Source organism: Podarcis tiliguerta (assembly GCF_965153285.1).
Source record: "Podarcis tiliguerta genome assembly, chromosome: 2".
NCBI classification, from domain to species: Eukaryota; Metazoa; Chordata; class Lepidosauria; order Squamata; family Lacertidae; genus Podarcis; species Podarcis tiliguerta.
Genome location: NC_139535.1, coordinates 26,453,923 through 26,477,866, shown reverse-complemented (window position 1 = coordinate 26,477,866; position 23,944 = coordinate 26,453,923). Strand labels below are relative to the sequence as shown.

Genomic DNA, 23,944 nt, shown 5'->3' with positions numbered 1-23,944 from the left:
TTCTCATAGTGGCCAGCCAGTTGCCTGTGGGAAGTTCACAAGCAGGAGCTGAGTGCAACAGAACTCTGCCCACCTGCAGTTTACAGAATCAGGTATGATGTTTCCAATGGTGCAGAAAGATGCAATGGTGCAGAAACAGCCATAGTTGCGCTCTGGTTGGCTGTGTGGCTCTAAGGAAGTTTGGGTCTCTGTGTTTTAGTTGCTGTATATTGAACCTTCTTATGCACTAGGCCTGAGTCTTATCTGGAGAAGAACATGGTTGTTGTTTTCATTTCTATACCACTTTATACTTCTAAGAAAAGAAATCTCAAAGCGGTTGACAACCTACATTAAAACAGCGAACAAAACAATCCAGAAGAGGAGTTTTGGATTTGATATCCCGCTTTATCACTACCCTAAGGAGTCTCAAAGTGGCTAACAACTTCCTTTCGAATCCCCACGACAGGGTGAGCTCCCGTTGCTCGGTCCCAGCTCCTGCCAACCTAGCAGTTTGAAAGCACGTCAAAGTGAAAGTAGATAAAAGGTACCGCTCCGGCAGAAAGGTAAACGGTGTTTCCGTGCGCTGCTCTGGTTTGCCAGAAGCCGCTTAGTCATGCTGGCCACATGACCCGGAAGCTGACTGCGGACAAATGCCGGCTCCCTCGGCCAATAAAGCGAGATGAGCCCCGTAACCCCCGAGTCGTCCACGACTGGACTTAACGGTCAGGGGTCCCTTTACCTTTACCCTAGTGTTATCTTTAATACTATTCAGAGGCTGGGACATGCAGAGCTCTTTTCAACATTAACATGCAGATATCCTTATCCTTTCTTCCATCAGTCTAGTGCTAAAAATCTCCTGATGCTGCTTAGGCTATTATTATTATACTTATTAGACCCTTTTCCCAAACTGGGGCTCAGGGCACTAAGGCTTGTAAATACATATTCATGAGTATATAGAACATTGCTGTTTGAGAATGAAAAGAAAGGATTTGACTTCCTAGAAGCAATGCAGAATGTTCCTCTTTGGGCAAGTATTTAGAATCAAACTGCATATGATCCAAAGTCAGATGGATATGTTATTTTATTTATTTTTAAGAAAGCAGCTATGGGAAGCTGTAACGTGGAGCTCAGGGCTGTTTTTTCAGGGGTGAATTCTGTATGATATACTTTACCTATTGAAGCTGGTATCAGCAGCCTGGAGCAAATACAACTTTCTGAACCTAGGAGGATGGAGTGAGGTGGGGAAGAGATTACAGAAAACCAAGCAGTTTGACCCTGAAGTACACGGGCTGATTCACAAGTGATTACTCCTGAGCAGAGCTGTGCTGTCACCAACCAAGTTATCTAAATCTTTCTGCTTAGCGCAGCAGTGGCAATCCTCTGTATTTGAACTAAGGGGTGCCGCCATTATTAGGCTTGTGAAGAAGATTTCAAACACTAGAATGGAAAGAGGGTGGGGAAGGGCACAATGCAGCTTGCAGGAACCAAACTATGGGATGCCAAAAAGCAGTTACATTGGTGCTAGGATACCTGGCTGCAAAATGGAATTACCTCTCCTTGCCCTCCACCCTTGGCTCCAGAGTGTTAAGGAATCCCCAGAACAAATTTAGGGGGCACAGGGAATCTGTGTTGCACAGTCATTGTGCTAACACAGGGGTGCCCAAACTTTTTTCAAAGAGGTCCAGATTTGATGAAGTGAACGTGTGTGAGGGCCAACCAAACTCAGCTTTTTTTAGGATTTTACCCCAGGACATATACTGCCACAGGGGCAGATTAAATCGACCTGCAGGCTGGGTTAGGCCCCCAAAATGGACTTTGGACATACCTGTGCTAACAGAACTTTGTTGAGTACCACCCACATGTGAATGCTCAGTTTTAATACCAGACCACAGCCTTCCAGAAATGTGCTATGAACTTAAGACAATATTCATGCAAAACAATAAAAACAAAACAAAACACCGGAACCAATCATATTTGAACAGGTTTATTATAAGAAAAATTAACATGACATTAAGTAAAAATGCAAAAATTGTGCAATTATGGCAAAATGTTTAAAAAATCCACACATTTGCCCTCAGAGGACTACAGTACTTCTTACTAACATACCTGAGCACTGAACTTCTGATGTCAATTCTAAACAGGTTTTGGAACACAAGGAGTTTTGATATTATGCAAACTACATGCACTGCACACATAACAAAGCCAGCTGTAGTTGGGTAGAGGGGCAGCCCATCAGGCACTACCACCACACAGCACCGCTTTTATTTCTGTGAGGCAAAGCAGTGGAGAATGCACTTGGCGGAGTGTTTCTTCAAATCAAAAAGTTTTGGAATAAAACTTGGAATCGTTTTTCCAGCCTGTTTTCAAAAAAAAAAAAAAGCATTTAAAATGGAAAAGTAATGTCTCAAGAAGCTAAGCTAGAAGAACAATAAAAAGGGCAGATAGATCAAACATAGCCCTGCAGAGTTTAGCACAATTACAGTTTTGCCGTCTGTTCTCATGCTGTGCAGGGTTCGTTTTAAAATCAGATTTTTAAAAAAGCAAGTTTTATACTGGCAATTTTCACTAGATAATTTAGAAGCATGTAAACAACTAAAATGTCTTGGTTAATATTAACTGCTTAAATTATTCATGCATAAGACTCAGTGTATTTCACCCCCATGGCAAAAAATTCAAGAGTTAGCTTTCAAGCACGCTACGACCAACCCCCCCCCCCCAGTGTGAATGGTTAGACAAAAAAAGATCTTTGTATTTAGTGCAGATAAAAATGAAAATTAAGAACAAACCTACTGTAGAATTAACCACAGCATATTCTATACATCACATGACAGGGTCATTTGCTAACTTAAACTATTTTTTTTTAATTTCAAGTCAAGATTGACATTTCTACTAAATAAATACAGGAGATTGTCAAAAAGCAGCAACAAGTCTTGTAAAGATTTTCAACAGAACTTTTTTTTTTTTTTGAAAGACACGTAACACCTTCTTTGTAAAAAATAAAATACTAACAACTTTTATGGGAGGGTGCTTCAGAAAGTTTGCAGCTAAGAGGCTTACAACAGCGCAAATATAGCCAACTAAGGATTAAGAAAAGTTAAATATGTGAAAGCAACTGGATATGTGTGAACAGTATCCCCACCATTAACTTATTTCAGAATTTAGTCACAGCAACTATGCTTAAGACATCGAAGCCTTAGCCTTTTAGAGAAGCACTTGAACTCACATCTAAGGCATTAGACTGACTGCACCTTACCATTTGAAGCATTGGGTTCATGTTCAGCTATCAAGGGAACATTTCACTGTCCTTCATTCTTTTTCCATCGCTATTTCTTAATAGCATGGGCACACAAGACAGCCTTGTCATGCTGAATGGAAACTGCTGAGCCATTCAGACACACTGCAGCACCAATTCACATCTGCAGTTGGCTACACAGAGACTAAGGTGCAGATTAGATGCCGTAGGCATACAGACTATTTTGCACGCAGTTCTGCAGCACTCCTACTCCACGGATTAAGCATCATTGTGGCAATTTAGAGTTATGAACTTTTGCGAAGAAAAGTGAAGAAAAGCATTAGTTTTTTAGTTACCCAGCCTATATCGTTTACTAGCCTGACATCTCAATGCTGTTAAGAGAGACAACAATGAGGAAAAAAAATATAAACACATCATGACAGATGTGCACATTTTGTCTCTTATGTTCAGGTCACTGTACCTCGAGCACGGTACATAAAGAAACCCAAAGACAAAAGGCTTCTTGCTGAATCTCTGGAAGATGAGGTATGTAACAGAACGAGGCTTTATTGTCCTTTCAGTTTCACAGTTGTGTTCAATGTATTGTGCAAGATTTAAAACGTACAAACTCAAGTGGGATCATGTTAGCACAAACGAGTTGGGGATTACAAGTTGATACTTACTGAATATTCTAAATGTAATCTCTTTAAACCACAGTTTCACTGACATGCGTATCTATAAAGTCAGAAATAGTTATCATCCTTGGGTATAAGGCCGGTCACCATCTTTCAAAGTGGAACTTAAATTGAATCAAGATGAAAGCAGGGCATGTTTCATTCTTGAGCAACCATGCTCCTCAACCTGTTCTCCCTGGCAAGGTATCACCAGTAAGAGGCCTACTATTAACGCTTAGATCCTAAAGAGATGTTAACAAATCCTTAGTCACTCCAAATGAAAAGCTAGAAAGTCTTCTTAGACCTGGTCTGTACTTGACATTAAGCCAGTAAAAGAAAAATATCAACTATGGCTTAACATAAATGAGCAGCATGCTTGTACATGGAACCAATGCAGTGCTTCTGTTATTCTCCCCCCATTTCCACGGTGCTGCTGGTAAGCAACCTGGAGTTATTATAACAACTGAACACAGGCTCCTTGGTTTTTCCCCTCCAAAATAAAGCAGGAGTAGCAAGCCAGTAACAAAAGGTTGGCTTCCAATTATTGTTTGTTTAGACAGAAACCGACCACCGGCCCAGGTTTAGACATCATGACCAACTTGCCTCCCAGCAGCACTGCAGGAACTCACCAAGTAAAATGGCACAGGGCTCATTCACATTAAGCCAGAGTTTATTTTTATCTGTGGTTTAAAACACCAGGGCTTTGTCCCAATGTACTGGATTCTTACTCTGTTCCAAAAGCTTTTATGTCTGGACTTCCTAAAGTGGCTACCCTTGGAGCACAAAGAAAGCTCAGTAGTGCAAACTTTCACATTATTCCACAAGTAACTGGAGTGCTTAAAATCAGGCAACAGTTAGAAGGATCCGATGGTACTGGCAAAAGCCAGAACTGCTTCTACATTAAGCTGACTGGGGGAAACCATTGTTTCATGAGAATTTGTCAGCTGCAAAGACAAGCACATGCCAAAACGGCAACAGAAGGAAACGTAAGGTGATGAGTTAATATGCCATATTTTTGAAGGATGGCTCAGTATTATTTTCCCAACAGCCAGCTCTCACACAATACAATCTTATGCATGTTTACGTGGAATTAAGTTATTCCATGTTCAATGGAGTTTACCTCCCAGGTAAGTGGGAAAATAAGTGCAGCCTAACTCAACCTATTATGGATGACAAGAGATGTCACAAACTACACTGTTAAGTCTTACTGGAGGATGGACAAAAAAGTGCATACAGCGCTTAACCTTCTAAAAGCTGGAACAACTCTCCCCAAACTAACAGACATTAATACTTTGCCTATCCTTATTCTATGCAAGAACAAATTTCACAAGAAAGAGTCAAAATAAAATAGAGGCTCATATATAAAACACTAAGATACATGCTTAAGACTAGAGACATTAATACTAATGGAGTGCTGTAAATTAGCAGTCCCATTTGACCCATTTCAAACTTACAAGTATTAAAAATGTGCTAGCACCATTGGGTTTAAGCCCTTTATGGAGTGACCAATGTGTTCAACTGCTTTTGAAGCTATACATTTAATTGGCAGAAAATGGTTCTTCTGATGCCACTGGAAGTTCAAGAGTAGACAATCACACACACTAAAACTCACAGAAAAGGAGTGATGCAGCCACCTAATGGAGGCGTTTTTCAAGGTGGTAGCTCATGTTCTGCTGCAAATTTTGATATTTCTGCAGTAGCTACCATAATTTATAAACATAAATATTTCAGTACCTTTATACATATGGAAGAGGTAAAAGGACCAGGAACTTGTCTATTTAGTGTCACTGAATCTAAAACAGCAAACTAGTGATATTGCCTCAGATTTTACCCGTATTTTAAATAAGTCACTTCAAACTTGCTCTCTTCACTTCAGCTATTCATGTTAGATTTTTGCTCTCTGCGTTACCCCAATCCACCTACTCTTGCTTTTAGTCAAACTGTCACTCTGAAACAACATGATCAAATGACTCTAGCAAAGAAAATGCTGATAATTGCACTTCGTAACCCACACCTTTCACCGCAGGAAAACATCCATTAGGAAACTAAACTACCAATTCCCTTCTCCCCACTGCAACCTTTAAAGAGCACCCATCCCCATGTAAAAAACCAAAAAACAAACCACCAACCATTTCAGCTCACATTAAATACTGACAGAATTGAATTGGTTTTTTTCTTTAAAAACAGATTTTTCTGCTACCATTAAATACCAAAGTACTAAGGCCTTTTACCAATGAAAGGAGGAGTGGGTTGGGAACAGAAGAAGTCAAATAACTTTCTGAAGACACTGTGGATACAATTTAGCAACAGCACATTCAAAATGACGTCCAAGATCCCAAAGCTTATCTGGGGTTTCATACACCTTCTGCCACTGGTCAGTAACTTCATCGTACTGATAGAGAGAATTCTTCCTGCTGGTTCTGAAGACGTGTTCTTCAACAGTGACTTGAGTAGCTCGGACAAACAAATGAAGTTTATTTTTGAGGACGACGAGTTTAATGTATGGATTGATGGACTGGTCACACGGGAAATCCCTCTTTCGAGTCCACTTGTTCAACTCAATGTCATAGGCCTCTACGGTAAACATACGCTGATGGTTTCCACAGGTTCCAGCAATATAGTAGATGGAGTTGTTGTAGACAGCTGCCAAACCCTGGATCCTAGGCACAGTCATAGGAGTTAGGAAACCCCAGTAATCTTTTCGAGGATCATAGCAGAGAAAAAATTCTCCTAGGGAGAGAGAGGAAGAGAGACCAAAACATAAGAACTTACAGTTTGCTCTAAGATGACAGTGGGCAAAGTCCAGAATAAGAAATTTCCCTTTCTGGCTTTCCAAAGGACATCTCATCACAATGTTACCCTAGCTTAAGAGTCTGAAACTTTTAATGCATTTTTAAAATACAATTATTCTAGGACTTGTGTATGGTTACTCTGCAAGAAATGCTGCTTTTATGTTAGATATCCAAATATGTACCTAATGCAACCCAACAACAGAGGGCCACAACCTTCAACATCCCCAACTATCAGCCATGCTGCCAAGGCCTGTTGAGAGTTTGGAATCTAACCACATTTGGAGGGCTACAGGTTCCACAGTATTGCTTCATACAGTGATTTTAAAAAAAACCACCCATCCAATTTCCTAGATAGGCTTTTCTGACTATCTAGGAAGTTGGATGAACCTGAATTTAAATAGTTAAATTTAAACTAAAATAGTAATTGTTATGCTTTCCTTCTATATTAAACATGCTGGTGAAAACTCATTTATCCCAATTTAAGAGGTGAGTTGCATTAACTTAGGTGACAATCTTAAATAGGCTACCTAAATACCACTGAATTCCATGAACACTGCTGTTCATTAAAACCAGTTATCAGCTTTGTCCACTACAGAGAGCTGTCCATAACAAACCTATCTGAGTGGTGTGCACTCCCATACTTCACCATGTAGAACTTAATTAGGTAGAAAACAGTTAAGATTTCCCACATTAATTCATTTTCAGACATGTGACTCCTGGAACAGCATACATTTTGCTGAAACTCACAGGAATATCATCACCACCACCATAATTTGGGATAGCTTAGTCAGTACAGCATAAGACTCTTAATCTCAGGGTCATGGGTTAAAGCCCCACGTTGGGTAAAAGATTCCTGCATTGCAGGGGGTTGGACTAGATGACCCTCATGGTCCCTTCCATCTCTACAGTTCTATGATTCTATGATCATCATAATCATGCCTTTTACCTTAAAGTCCCAGGACAGATTGCAAAGAGTACAGTATTGAAAAGAGTTTAAAACAATTTCAATCAATAATACCAGTGCAATAACAGTTTGGGTAAAGCTAATACATTGACAAGATAAACCATGGTTTCTAAAGACATCAACCTTTTGCACTCCATCAACCTTTTTACTTTTTATTCTGTTCTACATCTACTAATTTCAATTCTCTTTGTGCTGTTTCACTGCAGATTTAACAGAGACTGATAACAGCTACTTTCCCACTTGCCTGGGAATGTTCAAAATACTCCAGGTTAACAGGTACTGACCCAGAGTCTCTATTTTGGAGCACCTCTCCAGCAAGGTCTAACCTCTTTATATCAAAATCAGGCAAATTAGCTTTCAGTACACATGTAGATTATCTAGCTCAGACATAGGCAAACTCTGGCCCTCCAGATGTTTGGGACTACAATTCCCACCACCCCTAGCTAATAGGAACAGTGGTCAGGGATGATGGGAATTGTAGTCCCAAACATCTGGAGTCTGCCTATGCCTGATCCAGCTGTACTTTCTTTGTCAGAAACTTTCCAATTTGTTTTGCAAACCACATTTCCAAGTGTTTCCTACCATTGGTAGATGTCCTTTCAATGTTTCCCTATTGAAGTGAGCCCTTTATCTCATTTAATTTCTTGACTTCTGCTAACATGAGGTTCCCCCACTGGCAAAGCCCAGCTACTAATGGGGATAAGTTGTGTGGCATTTAAGTAGAGCACAGGCAGAGAAGAGACTAAATAGTATTATTATTTCACTTGTAGGTTTTCAAGAGTCTGATTAGAGGTTTTATTTTCTGCACCTTTTTTTGCATAAGTGTGAATATTCAGCAGGAAGGACACTTTTCTTAGGCTCAGAGGCCCTCTAGAGTCTAAACCATTACTTGACATGTTCTCAGGCAGAGCTGCAGCAATAAAACATTTAGAATTTTGAACAGGAAGGACATTTAAATGCAACACCCGCCTATAAACAGTTCCTTTCTTGAAAATAGTTCACATCAAGTTTTAAAATGGTTTAAGTTTAAAAACAGCTTCAGGGGCCTAGCAATGCTCATCCTCTGGTATAAACTCTCTTGACTCCCTTTTTTGCAGTAGGGAGGGGGAGTTTGAAGTGAAATTTGCTCAGTATAGGAAAAAAATGCCAAAGTATTATTTCTTTCTGATTATGAAGCCTCTTTACCGTCTGTTATCACCAACTTGCTATATATGGCAAGATATCTGGGTTCACTGTTAACTTCACCAAATCTGTGTTTATGTATATGTACCCCCCCACACACCTACAAATGCACTGGCACAAACAACTGGCCTGCATCTCTGTAATATCTACTTTAAATACCTGGAAGTGAATATACCTAATCTATCAAAACTAGAAAAATTGAACTTTACTGCCTTGATAAAAGAATTAATAATGCTCAAAAAATCGTCTAAGTTTACATTCTCGTAGCCGGGTAGAGTTTCTTTAGCAAAAATGATGCTCTTACTGCACAATCTTTCTTTATTCAGAGCGTAGCAATTTATTTCTCACATTAATTAATTAGCCAAAAAATACTAAATTTTATTCATGCATACCAGAGACCTCAACGACCTCATAAAACCCTTTATAGTCAAGAAAGGAGGAAGTATAGCAATACCTAACCTAAAAAGGTAAGGACTTTGCTCACTTACTGACACAATATTCTTTTGATTTTACAAGGCTCAGACCAGGTCCCATGGTTAAAAAAGGAGGATGATACGTCAAGACTTTATGCATTCACTGCCTTATCAGAAAATGAACAAGACGACATCAAAAGACATTATTAACCCATTTCTAAAATCAGATTTGACCATATGGGAGACTGAAACATTTACCTTTTGATTTCCTTCAGTCCCAAGAACTCAACATTCTTCCTTGTGCACAGAAGCCAAAAAAGGCTCATTTGAAAAGTGGGAAACAGTGGGATTATATAAACTCAGAATCTTCTACATTTATCAAAAGCCCTTTATAGCTCCAGAAATAAATTTTATATTGGGAGATATACCAGGTGGCTGGTTGGAGATACACATTATAAATTTTCTAAATCAGCCAAATATAAGGATTCAAGCATTACACAGCTTAAGTAGTTTTGAGCAACTACTCAACTCAACCAACCCTCTGGGAAGGGGAATCAACTTCTAACTATATAAAATCCTCACACAATTGACTACCCTTCTTCTTACTTCATGAAGACTAAAATGGGAAAGAGATTTTTGAGACTTAGAGCAAAAACTCTGGGAACAAATTTGGACTAAGCTACCATTTGGCTCCATCTCAATTAGAACTCGAGAAAAGCACATCACTGGTACATGTGCCCAGATAGATTATATGGACTCCAATACTTTGGCCACCTCATGAGAAGAGAAAACTTCCTGGAAAGGACCCTGATGTTGGGAAAGATTGAAGGCACAAGGAGAAGGGGACGACAGAGGACGAGATGGTTGGATAGTGTTCTCGAAGCTACCAACATGAGTTTGACCAAACTGCGGGAGGCAGTGGAAGACAGAAGTGCCTGGCATGCTCTGGTCTGTGGGGTCACGAAGAGTCAGACACAACTAAACGACAACAAAATCTTAACACATCAACCTTTGCTGGCAAGAATGCAATTTACCCTGCTCTCTAGTACACGTGGTGGTTTTTGCCCCAAAATTATTCCCTTTTGCTCTTCAAACAATTAATCAGATGTTGCAACAAACACTGCAACTAGACCCAAAATTAGCTTTCTTAATTTTACCCCCTAGATTAAGAACATAACCAATAAAGACCTCATCCTCCATTTATTAAATGCAGCTAATTACTTTAAATGCAAATCTTTTTGAAGCCTCGATTTCACAAGTATGGGGAATCATGCATATGGATAAATTAACCATTTCACAAAAGGAATATTGATCTGAGACTCACACCTTCCACACAACATGGTAGCCTTTTGTTAACTTTGTTAAGACAACTGAACTTGGTTTTCACCCTCCATCTACTCATGGAACCTCATATAGACACTTTCATATTACTGCCTTTCTCGGAACGTCTAAAACTGCAACCTTCGGCTGGTATATTTCTTTCTTTTCTGTACAACTGCTAAGCTCTGTTTTCCTTGTATGGATATGTTTTATTATTTGAAATTAAAAACCAGTTTTAAAAAATGAAAGATGGGAAACCTTCAGCTGGAGGTTGTCTGCACTCTTAACTTTCATCATGGCCCATGGACAGATATGATGGGAGTGCTAAAGCAACATCCAGAGGGCCACTGGTGTCCCACCCCTGACCAAGTATGAAGGCAGCTCTGTCTAGGGAAGCATTTAATATTTGATGTTTTATTCTGTTTTTAATCTGTTGGGAGCCGCCCAGAGTGGCTGGGGAAACCCAGCTGGATGGGCAGGGTATAAATAAATTAATTATTATTATTATTATTATTATTCAGGTCAAGGAAGAATGAGAAGTATTCGTCCCAGGCAGCAGCCCCATTGTAATAGGAAAACACAATTTCCCAGGAATTCTGCTTCTTTTTCAACCCTTTCCACCTCACTACAGGAACCACCTCACTACAAACACTTTGCATAATGTTAGAGTACAGAAGAGGTGGGACTGAACCAGATTTTATCAGTAATAAGGACTTAAAATGTTATGTGCTATGAATCCTCCAAGACAGAAAGGAAGCTACGTTACATCTACCTGACCTTTTTTTGCCTGCCCTGCTATTGTCTCTCTTTGAAGCAGCACAATAAAGCTAGGGGGAAAAGGGGGGGACTGCTGATGCCAAGTGTGGATCCATTTAGAAAGGAGCATCAAATCCCATAAAAATGTCAGATGCATGTTATCCTACTATTAATTTCTGCCATTTTCACCATCCCATTTCCACACACACTCTCATCTTGTTATATTATAGGTCTCCATGAATCTCCAGAACACTCCTACCAAATCCGGGGATTTCCTGGATTAACTAGGTTTGCTTCAATATCCATCACAAGGCTACTCTAAAAGCCATTTCTATAGAGGCAGCCTACGAAGTGATTTGAAACAGAGCAATTCTATTTAAGCCAAGGGTTTGGTGACTTGAGGAAGGTTGCTCTGTTGGTAGGGGCAGCACTGGGGTATATATGCATAAGAAGGATTTGATGGATGGATAGAAGGTAGGCAAGCAAAGAGGATGACTAGTTTATTCCTTCCCATCCATAACTAATTATTGCTAGCTCCCCTTATTTATGAATGTGCATATGAACTTAGAAAAATGTGGCACAGATTAGAAAGAAGAATACTTAGGAGTGGGAGCAGAAATCACAGAATCATATTCAGAGTCAAGTGCTGCATAGAAGATCCAGAATTTCCTTATACCCAGTGATGCAAGGTTTCTGGGGGAAAAAATCTCAATGCAAATTAGGCTAAATTGCACAAGATAATACGCGCTGATAATTTTCTGAGGCCCTAGAGAGTGACCTAATTTAGTGTGTTTTACTTGCATTTAACAAAGAAAGCCAACAACTTTGTACTCCCACACTTGTATAATAGAGTTGTACCTCGGAAGTCGAACAGAATCTGTTCCGGAAGTCCGTTCAACTTCCAAAGCGCAGCTTCCGATTGGCTGCAGGAAGCCCCATTGGACGTTCAGCTTCCGAAAGAACATTCGAAAACCAGAACACTCACTTACGGTTTTTGATCGGAACGTTCGACTCCCAAGGTGTTCGGGAGCCGAGGTATGACTGTATTTTATTTGCTACTGGCATCTGATCACTGTTACTAATGAACTTATGAAATAGAATATTTTTCAAGGAAACATTAAGCACTAGAGAATTCTGACAAATTGTCCATTTTGGCAAATGTTCCACCCGACGTCAGTGCTTATACCTAATTAGACTAGTCTTTTCTGAATGACAGTAACTTCCCAGGTCCTCACACAGTGACAGGTCTTTGGCAGCCTTGCTACCCAAAGTCCTTTTCACTAGTATTGTTAGGAACTAAATCTAGGACTTTCCACATGCAAGCCCTGAGCTATGGCCCAGTCAATAATGCTGCTTGTGTTTCCTGAAATCATTCACTTTGTGTTGTGGACAGCAATCCCAGTACATTCTACCATGACTCTTAAGTAGTGGAATATGTTATAACATCAACTACACACAATACCATTTTTCTCCCCCATCAAGTAATTACTACTGACGGTATGTGTCAAACCAATGCTAAGCAATGGATACAAACTAGTATTATCTAGTATTACCCAGGATAAAAAAGCAGGCAATACATAGGTCACCGAGTAATTATCTTCCCTTTGCCTACAGTTTAGGTGGACATAAGTAGAAACTCTCCTTTATACAAGCTATAACCCTCAATAAAGTTATTCAGAAGTAAAGGCCTGAATGAGAACTTTTCTGTGAAACGTTTCACTTGTAGATGCTCCCACACATATACCACAGGGACACAAAGCATCTTACCCTGTAAAACATAGATATTGTCTTTATATTCCACAGCATTATGAAACTCCATTGCTACAGGCATTGGACAGACAGCTGTCCAGCAGTTCTCTCGGCCATCATAACACTCCACAGATTTCAGGGAGTTGCGCCCATCTCCTTCATACACCCGACCACCTATTGCATACAATTTACCACAGCAATGAACCAGTTTGCAGCCTATTCTGGCACGAAGCAGTGGAGTCTTAGGGATCCATCTATTGCCTGAATGATCATACATCCAGAAGTCACTTTCTGCCCTGTGGTCTATGGAGACCTCACTGCTGCTTGGTCTGTACCCTCCAGCAATGTAAATGTCATTGTCGGGAGACACAAGAATCCCCACTTCCCGCAAATCATTGGGTGGTTTGCATAGTTTGAACACTCTCCCTGTGACGGAATCTAAACAAGGCACTGTTTGCTTCTTTCCTGAGTGTTTGTGGGCAGCATCAAAGCAGATGATCATTTCTGAAGCAGTCATTCCAAGCCGTTGGGTATAGCCATTGGCACTACTTTCTCCTTTCTGTACACAGTTTTGGGCTATAGCCTGTGCAAACATGGGAGGAATTTTCTCTACGAATGCTTCATCCAACAGGGGCATGCGGATGCATTTGGCAAAAATTTCCGGCAAGTGGGCTTCTCTTTTGTTGGGTTCATGTTCAAACCATCTTATAATGCTTTCATAGACATGCTCTTCCTTGTCAACGTTTAAATCATTGCTGTCCAGGATGCTTATGAGTTGGTCCTTCCTCAGTTGGAGAAACTCTTGTTCTTTGGTGACACTCAGGAACTTTTTACGAATGTAATCTTGTGAGCTCACTTTCAGTTCCTGATGCCCATAATGATCAGCAAAGATAAACACTCCAATCGAGTTCTGAGGATCCAAATGACTGATCATGTATTTAGCACACTGGTCCTGGATAGAAGGGATCTGGAAGATACTAGCTGCAGTGAACAAAGCTTGGACATTGGCCTCTGTCAGTGTTACTCTGGAGGTATATGCATAGTTCAGTACTAAATGCATGGACTCTGCTTCAACACCAACAATCCGAACTTCTTTCTGGGTACTCTCAGTAAGGCCACTAGTGAACATTGATCTACAAAACAAAAATATGCAGAGTTATTTATAAGGAACTACTGTTAACATGCCAACAGTAAGCTAATCTTTGTATTAACAATTACCTAATCAGTTTGGTTTTTGTAGAACACAAGACACATTTCTAATCTTAGATTGCTAGCTCAAACAATTTAATCAGACAACTGAACAGACTTCTGACTTTTATTGAGCCACCATCCACTGACGGTACACAAATATGCATGCTATTGCTCGGGGCAGGGATTGCAACACAAGGCAAGCAAGGTTTCTTTTGCAACCACTGCAGTGAATAGCTATATATTATATACCACCTACGTAGCTGTTCCCAGCAGTTCATGCTAAATAGTCTGACTCCTGTGGTAATGAATTAAATGTTCTGCTATAGTTGCATATAGCAGCAATGCAACTTTGTGAAGCTGCAATAGCAGACCACAACTACATACATGACCAGAGTAACTGCCTATCATAGACAAGCAGCCACACCCACACTGCCAAGCCTAGGTTCAGCACAGTGAATGACCCTACAGAAAAAGATCCTCCCACCCCTGATTTAAAAGTTATAAAGTTCTTAAGCATACAAGCAGTTTCTACTATTCCAAGTTGGATTAATATAAAATACTCATGGGGCTTGAAAGCAACCAGTTTTGCCATTTTTCTTCCACTGAGGATACCCACAACTTCTTTGAGCTAGGAAGTGTAAGGAGGTAAAAATGGACTGAACTGATTTTCTGTGTAACAAACGTTCTTGTAGGAGGAGGTAGCAGGCATAATTCAGCTTTGTTGAAATTGCCGAAAGTCATCTTATTTTGAAACTGTTTACTTTGGTTTGTTTCAACATAATGGGCAAAAAGGGGAAGAAACAGAAAAGAGGCTTCCAGCTACATACCTCTTTATTAGGGATCAAAAAGAAGAAGGGGGGAAAGGGAAGCTCTCAAATCAAAATTGGTATAGTAAACTTAAGGGTAGACAAACTTTCCCAGGCACAAAGAGCCAATGGTACAAATACCAAATAGGAACTTGGGTGCAATGGGAGAGTTCTATAGTTTGTACTTTACTTACATGGTCCCCATTTACTCAGTTGCCTCGTTTCATCTCCTTTCCTTCATCAGCAATTTCAGACTGGACAGGAATAATGCATTCCTGTTTGTCTGCAGTTTCGCTCAGTGACAAACCCATGAAGGGATAGAGAGAAATGTGGTAGCACTGGTGCAGAACCTGAAACTGGCCAGAGATCTTAGGTCTGTTTTGTTTTTTTACACGGATATACCTTCTCCAGACTTTTAGAGTGGTAGAACAGCTTGGTGGACAAAGGAGGAGACCCTATTTTCCCTAGCGGAAAGCAGCCCTTGGCATATTTTTCTTGGTTTATGTTTGTCGCTGTTCAGTCAGAGGCCTTATTTTTTCATGTGCTATGACCTAACAACGTAGCACCATAAACAAAGCCTAGGCATGATTTCTGTCAAGCAGGCAACTGTCTTTCCATTCTTCGGCATAACACAGTGACATGCATGCAAAGTTTGCTGGAATGCAAGCAAATATAGTTCCATTCTTCTAAGCATGTGCAATATTTTTAAAAATACAGTGGTGCCTCACAAGACGAAAAGAATCCGTTCCGCGAGTCTCTCCGTCTAGCGGTTTTTTCGTCTTGCAAAGCAACCCTATTAGCGGATTAGCGCTATTAGCGGTTTAGCGGCTATCATCGGCTATTAAAGGCTTAAGGGATTAGCGGATTAGCTGCTAAAAAGCTATTAGCAGCCTTAGAAAAAGGGGGTGGGGAGCGGAAAAAAATCGCAAGAATTGCAAGACATTTTCGTCTTGCGAAGCAAGCCCATAGGAAATTCGTCCTGCGAAGCGCATTGAAAAACGGAAAACCCTTTCGTCTAGCGGGTTTTCCGTCTTGCGAGGCATTCGTCTTGCGGGGCACCACTGTAGTGTATTTGTTCGCCTTTGGGAAGAAGGGCAAGATATAAAATAAAAATAAATAAAGAAATAAGGCTATGTTCACTGCTGCAACCTATCTGAAATCACATTACACCAGCAACCAATTATAATTGCCTGAGGAACTCATTACTTTTAAGCAAAAACTGTCAACGGTTTCTTTTTCTTTTCAATGTATTCATTACATAGTCAACACTAAATAACCCAACACAAGTACTGAATACAACCTCTTTTTTGCCAATTCCATACCTGTCAGATTGAACATTTAAGTTGTGATCACTATACATTTCCCTACTGGCAAAACTAGACCTCCGGATATAGGGCAGTATATAAATTCACTTAATAATATTAACATTAATAGCGGCCTCACTCGGAGCATAACACAAGGCCGAATGTCCAAGGCTGTAAAGCACTCTTGCAAATTAGCAATACATTTATAATACCACAGTCTACCTCATGTATTCAACTGGTTAGTAGAACATCTGCCTGGAGAAGAAGTTTGGTGAAAATGAATAAATCACATTTCATGTTGATATGGAAACGTGATTAATCAATCCAGAAGTTTGTAATGCACAAACTTCTACTGCCATTATTCCTAAACCTTAAACGAATGTCTGCACATTAATATTGAATGCAACAGCTAAAATATAATGAATAGAACATTAACACAACGCATTGCTCTCAAAATGTACCTGAAGTAAGGACTGATTGCAGCAAGAACATTCCGATGACAAGAAAAAGTTTTCCCATGGTCTACTTCCACCACAATATCTGTCAGCTGCCTTTCATCATACATTGCTTTGAGCTGCTGGAGAATGCTACAAGCATGGGAGGGATCCATCCCAACGCTGGCTGTGCTTGAAACAGGAGTTCCATTCAATATTTGTGAGAACTTGCTCGGTTCTGGTAAAACATTGAAACAGATAAAACTTAGCACAGAGTAAAAAGAGAAGACTCACAATCTTCTTGCATGTTTTCATGGATCAAGAAACGAGTCGTATTTTATACGTTGTGAACACTAGTTCTTACACCTTGAAGGAGACAGGAGCAGATTATTAAGATGCCTTCCCAAGACTTCACACAAGCTACAACACATACTAGGCCTTACAGATTTCTTTTTTCATCAGTCACCTTGTGGTAGAATTCCATACATCTCTTAGGCAAGAGATTCAGTACACATTAAACCATGGTTTAACATTACATGGATGAGCATGAACAAGCCCAAGCAAAGCATCAGCCTTGCACACTCCCACCCACTCACATCCCTGATACAACAAGAACTGCAACTTTTGGAAGAGTTTCACTTTTCAGTGATCCCGGCTTAGTGCCACATTCGAACGACAGGTCTTGTTTTAAAGCAAACTCTGGTAAATTTAGTAACACATCAGCTTCTTAACCCATCAGCACTTCACTGATTTATCAGCAATTCAAAGGTTGGCAAAGGGTTTCTTCAAAGTACTATTCTGTGAATTTTCTAAAATTCCCGTACTGAAAGAACTGAAACCATTGTGGACTTTCATTTCTTCTTAAATTTGGGCAATCCTTTCTTAATTTTTTAAAATCATATTTGCATGGTAGCAGTGCGACTTTTGCAACCCACCTCAGGTCCAGCAGCAACCCAACAGGTGGTCCTGATGAACTTAAGAGGGCTCAATTGTTTTTGTACTTATCCCAGTGTATCTATAACTGAAACACTCAAAGCCTTCCAATAACCACACCAACTGGAATTGAAAGCTGTTTTGTATATTGGACATAGTGACACTTTCTCAACAGAAGAATGGGCTGGATGAATTTTCTACAACTTTTTAAGGACATGCCAGAGTTGCCTCACATCAGCATCTAACAATAGGATTAATTAAGAGGGCTAAGCTTCCATTATTACAGAACGACCACAAAACAGGTGTTAAGAACATACTACGCCATGCAAAAAAATTTAAAAATTAAAGGTGCTCTATAATAATGAAATCTCATTTTTGTTTTGAAAGCTACAATTTTAACCATCCACAAAAATTTCAGAGGGGAACGCTTCAAACATCATCTTCATCCTGTCCCCACAGAACACCAGAGTTCTTAGGGTTCAGATTTAGATTGAATAAAACCAGGGTCCATTCTTCCCATACATTCAGATACTATGAACCAGTAATCTTCAGCTGGTGAACAGGACTATGCAATAAATCACAATATGTTGAATTGTATTGAAATAACACCGTGGTAAGTGTTTCAACAAGGCAATATACCATTGAACAAAAGCTGAAGAGTTAACGGCTTCCCATGGGGTAGCTCAGCTGAACCATACCTTGCAGATAATTTGCAGGCACTGTCTCCAGCATTTTTTGTTCTCTCCCTCCACCCTCCTACCAATAAAAAATGACAATAAGCCCTCACACAAACCAGCAAACTCTTTCAGCTTCACCAGTATCTTTCCACTTAGAGCTCAGCTAATCATGCAGAGCCTGCAAACAATTCCACAGCTAGACAATCAAAGAGGCAAAGTAACCAAAGAACTGGAAAGCACTTCTTTCTTTCCTCACCAGTGAAAAAATGAGGAAGAGTTTTTACTTTTATTTTCTGGAGCTGTTTATGTTGTTGGTTCCCCCAATATAGCTTTCCTCCATATTAAGAAGGGTGCTTTTTTGAATGTAAAAGAGACTATATTTTTGCTTGCTTGCCCTCCCTCCCTTTGATAAAAAGGGAGAATTGGTGGGATGGCGGCTTTTGGGGGGCCTTCGGGGGGGGGGGAATGGCAGGAAGAAGATTTAGCTGGCTGCCTTATGGGAGGTTGGGTACTGTGTGACAATGATGAGGAGGGTATTTTCCAGTAACCAGTGAAAGCAAATGTGTGTCTACTCAGAAGCAAGCCCAACTGAATTCAATGGGACTTGCTCCCAGGAAAGTAAAAGTATATTTAGTTGAACTCAGTGAGACATGCATGCAGATTCCACGTAGGCCTCTGAGTGAGGAAACAGATGCAACTTGACTAGTAAATCACTTAAACTACTCATAAATATTTTTGTTAAATCTACTACTTCCTTACATTTTAAGGCCCTCCACCACTCTAGGGAGCCTGATGAAGGCCCTCAGCTGCTGCAGGGAAGTGCGGTGCACCCTCTGCGAGGAGGTACAGCAGGACCCTCTGCTGCCACGGGGAGGCGTGACAAGACCCTCCATCACTGCATATATTGTGATATAGGTGAACAGGTAAAGGACCCCTGGATAGTTAAGTCCAGTCAAAGGCGGCTATGGGGTGCGGCGCTCATCTCGCTTTCAGGCCGAGGGAGCTGGCATTTGTCCACAGACAGCTTTCCAGGTCATGTGGCCAGCATGACTAAACCACTTCTGGTGCAAGGGGACACCATGATGGAAACCAGAGCGCACGGAAATGCCGTTTACCTTCCTGCCACAGCGGTTCCTATTTATCTACTTGCACTGGCGTGCTTCCGAACTCTTAGGTTGGCAGGAGATATCATGAAATTTAGCTGGTGATATATTGTGATGTTGAAAACAAGATATCACTCAGCCCTACTGGTGAAACAGGATCCAGTAACATTCATCTGACCTAAGGTGGGTGAAAAATTAGAGCTACCACAGTACAAATGCAATATAGAAAAGGTCCCCAAATGCATGTCTGGGCTAAAGGTGGGTCCCAGGTCTGAAAAGGTTGAGAACTACAGCTCTAAACAATTTTAAAAAATCACTCCATAATTATTAATCACTTTACACAAAGCAGTCAAACAAGAATCTCAACCCCTCTCATGCCTTCAGCTAAAATGAAGCTTGTACAATATATACTTGGGAATGAGAACATTGAGATTCTACAGTAATGTAGATCTACTGGATGTATTCACTTCACTATGACTGCATTATTTATCTGTGCCCTACCATTCATTCATTTGCTGTTTACAATGCCCAAGTCATGAATATGTTTTCCTATTTTCATAAAAAAAGAACTTTTTCTTCATAAGTGGAAGAACTTAGAAATTGTAACTAACAAAGAAGATCAGCACAATTAAACACCTGACTGATAAACACAGGAAGTTGCCTTATACAAAGTCAAAACAATGGTCCACCTAGCTTAGTATTGTCTACTGATTGGCAGCAGCTGGAACTCAACTGATGCTTAGGGGCCTTTTCTCGAAAATAATCAATTTTCATGGGGGATGCGGCCAGTTGCTTAATCTCCAAAAACCTTGCACTCTGTTGTACTCATGCTCTGTCCCTGGACTTCCCAGTAGTATCTGAACAGCCACTGTTAAAAGTAGAATGCTGAAACAAGAACCTTGGCCATGACTTTTCTTAAACTTAAAAGAACTACTAATTCCTTCATCATGGCAAACTAAGCATTTCTGTCAAAGCCAAAGACACCATGTTCCTAGCTCCTGCACTGCTAATTTTTTTAAAAGGGGGGTTGGGGACAGGGATAAGATGTTAGTACTGAGGCAACTAATACCAGGGCAAGGGGATTGATGTAATGGTATCAGTTTGTAATTCCCAAAATCAGGAATTTGTATTAAGTGCAGCAGAAGTAATACATTTTTTAAACCCCAACAGGCCATAATAAGACCTTCCCAGGCATTATGCTTGCTTGTCTTCCTCATATTTATTGAAAACAGATAGCCTGATTATAAGGTTGGAAGCAAGAGTTGGGTTTTCTTACCTTACTTCTCTTTCATCTTTAGCTCCAAGTCAGAGCTCTCTGTGTATTGGTAGTGTTTCCAAATGCTTAGATACAAGTATCCAACCCATTAAGAGTACAGTGGTACCTCGGGTTAGGTATTTAATTCGTTCCGGAGGTCCGTTCTTAACCTGAAACTGTTCTTAACCTGAAGCACCACTTTAGCTAATGGGGCCTTCTGCTGCTGCCGGAGCACAATTTCTGTTCTCATCCTGAAGCAAAGTTCTTAACCCGAAGTAATATTTCTGGGTTAGCGGAGTCTGTAACCTGAAGCATATGTATTACAGCGGTACCTCAGGTTACAAACACCTTGGGTTACAAACTCTGCTAACCCGGAAGTAATACCTCGGGTTACAAACTTTGCCCCAGAATGAGAACGGAAATCACGCGACAGCAGCGGCGGGAGGCCCCATTAGCGAAAACACACCTGTTTAAGAACGGTTTCGGGTTAAGAACGAACCCCCGGAAAGAATTAAGTTCGTAACCTGAGGTACCGCTGTAATAAGTGATTTGCAGTTTTGGTTCATAATTAAAGCTTTAATCATATGCCACTTCTGTACTATAAGAAACAATTCTGTATTGGGGAAGTAAACCTGCTTATGATTTATCACCACTCAATGCTGGCTAGAGCAAAACTTCATATGGATTGGAAATAGGCTGTTTGTAACCAACTGACAAAAATAAAATAAAAGCCCTGAAAGACCTATTATGCATTTTACCTCTGTGATAAGATCTAAAAAAACTGACATAAATTGCATTTAATCTAATTATCTTTATAATCTATGCCACAACCAGTAGTACATAACGAAAAAAGACAACCAAGCATAAAAATCTTGCAAGGAGTGCCAAGGAAAGTAACAATTAAGCAACCTTTTGTTAAAGCAACAAAGGAAGCAGAATTCCCAGAGGGGAAGATTGGGTATTTAAACATATTACAAATCCCATTGTACTATCAAAACACTCTTAATCTGGATACTTCTGCTTCCACTATAAAGTCTGAGAATTCTTACATGATACTTCACCTATCTCTTGCACAGTAATTGACTTATCCTGCCCATGTTTTATGTCTGCTGAGACAACCACTCACACAAACTTTCAGTCTTTGAAGTTCTGCCCTATCGACCCCTACAAGGCGCCTCTGAAGAGTTTATTCCTGATCTCTTCCAGCATTTGTGGGTCAGGGCTGGTTTTTGGGAAGATCTCTCTGCCTTGCAGATTTTTCATTCAATATTTTAAGGAGATGGCTGGTGTCAATTTGTATGCTATATTATATTGCTTAAATACCACATGTGGCTGAGGAAATTCAGCCAGATGGGCGGGGTACAAGTAATAACGTTGTTGTTGTTGACCTTTTGGGAGCCTTGGGTCAGAACTTTAACATGAGTCCACAATTGCCTGTTCTTGAAAAGCCATCCTACAATGGAGACAGTTTGGAAGGTGTTCTACGTGCCCAGAAAGTGCAGCTTGAAATTACAGCCAATCTTCATGATATAGTTGGGGGTTGGGGCTGATAATGCTTGCCAAGCAACTATGGCAACTGCATTTTGTAGATTCTTGACGATAACTGAACAATTCTGCATTTGATAGTGAATTCATCTACTGCCTCAGAGAAGTGTCTAGTCATTTAATGATATCTAGTGCACTCACCAATTGCCTCATCCAGGTACTCCCTGTTTCCACATACCCCAGGACCCTACAGAGGAAACATATCTTCAAGCCACTTAACTCAATTTACATGAACAGTGGTACCTCGGTTTAAGTACTTAATTCATTCCGGAGGTCCGTTCTTAACCTGAAACTGTTCTTAACCTGAGGTACCACTTTAGCTAATGGGGCCTCCCGCTGCCGCCATGCCGCCGGAGCACAATTTCTGTTCTCATCCTGAAGCAAAGTTCTTAACTTGAAGCACTATCTCTGGGTTAGCAGAGTCTGTAACCTGAAGCGTATGTAACCCGAGGTACCACTGTACATTCATGACACAAAAATGCTGCATATTGACAAAGTCCTATGCATTTCAGCTATACAACCTCCAAATCCAGACCCTGTTGCTCACAGACACTGGCATGTGCGCGCCAGAGATAACAGATGTTTGGAGAGGCTCCTAATTATTATCCTTCTACCTCACACCAGCACCCCCAGCCCTCCTTCCTACACAAGGGGAAGCGACGCCTCTTCCAAGATGGCACCTGTGGCAAGTCAGACCCCACCCACGCCCACCCCAAAACCCAAGGGCCACTTATCCAATTCAAAACTGCCGCCGTCCTACCCACACAAATGCTTAAATTAATTAAAAACCTGCCTAACTAACTGGGGCTGCTAACCTATACACACACAGAAACACTTACCTGCCAGAAAGCCCTAGTGAGCACAGTGGGGCCTATTTCTGAGTAGGGGGGACGTGCGTGACTGACACCTCCCACACTTGTCTATACCCAGCTAATAACACACACACACACACACAGCACAAGGAAGTGCCATGGGCGCTGATGCGTCTTGATTAAGTTGACAACCCTTCCCAGCACATTTGGACTTCGCAAATAGTAGTAGTATTAATAATAATAATAATAGTCCACAACACCAATCTCACAAAGACGCCCCCCCCCCCCTACATATAATCAGCAACGACATCCCCACTTTGGTGCATCCACCCCCCACCCCACCCCCCGCAATACCCTTGCAATGGAACTGCTGCCCGGCCCCTCCCAGCAGCCAGGCCTCGAAAGCCCCTCGCGGACTACCTCGCGCGCCCCCCAACCCCCCCCCCGGCCCACTCCAACCGCCTTCAGGCCCCGGCCCAGCTGCGCCCACCTCCCACGGCAGCCATACTGCGGGGCGGGCGAGGGGAAGGGTGAGTGGGTGGGCCCACCACAAGGCTGGGGGGGGGAGGAGGAGGAGGAAGAAGGGGGGCGCCGAAGCTTATCTCTCTCACACACACCCTTTATTGCCTTCCTCGGCTACCCTCCCGTCGAGAGCGGATCACGCCGCCGCCAGCGCGGCCTCCAGTCGGCTCCGCCAAAGGACGGGCTCCCTCGCCCGTCCTACTTCACAGGACGCGCGAGCGCGGATTGGCCGGCGAGCGCTCGGTCGCCGCTGGGAGTTGTAGTTTTAATATGTGTGCGCGCGCGTGCGTGTCGTCTGCGT

General features: G+C 41.2%; 1 protein-coding gene across 5 annotated transcripts; it reads right to left on the bottom strand.

Moving 5' to 3' along the window:
- Positions 1–1,947: 1,947 nt before the first annotated feature.
- On the bottom strand, positions 1,948–23,940 carry KBTBD8 (kelch repeat and BTB domain containing 8). 5 transcript variants are annotated; one of them, XR_014507564.1, is made up of 5 exons: positions 23,739–23,934; positions 16,824–17,034; positions 13,080–14,194; positions 4,511–6,615; positions 1,948–4,318 (listed from the first exon to the last, which is right to left on the bottom strand). XR_014507564.1 is itself a non-coding variant. In XM_083425677.1 (5 exons), exons 3-5 carry the CDS (start codon positions 16,970–16,972, stop codon positions 6,152–6,154), a joined length of 1,728 nt encoding a protein of 575 aa, XP_083281803.1. In that variant the 5' UTR covers positions 16,973–17,034; positions 22,451–22,496; positions 23,612–23,854; the 3' UTR covers positions 1,948–6,151. The 5 variants fall into 5 exon arrangements, 4 of the variants coding, with proteins under 4 accessions (XP_083281803.1, XP_083281802.1, XP_083281801.1 ...); XM_083425677.1 differs by adding an exon at positions 22,451–22,496 and having other exon boundaries at positions 1,948–6,615; positions 23,612–23,854; XM_083425676.1 differs by adding an exon at positions 22,451–22,496 and having other exon boundaries at positions 1,948–6,615; positions 23,739–23,847.
- Between the last annotated feature and the right edge of the window lie 4 nt (positions 23,941–23,944).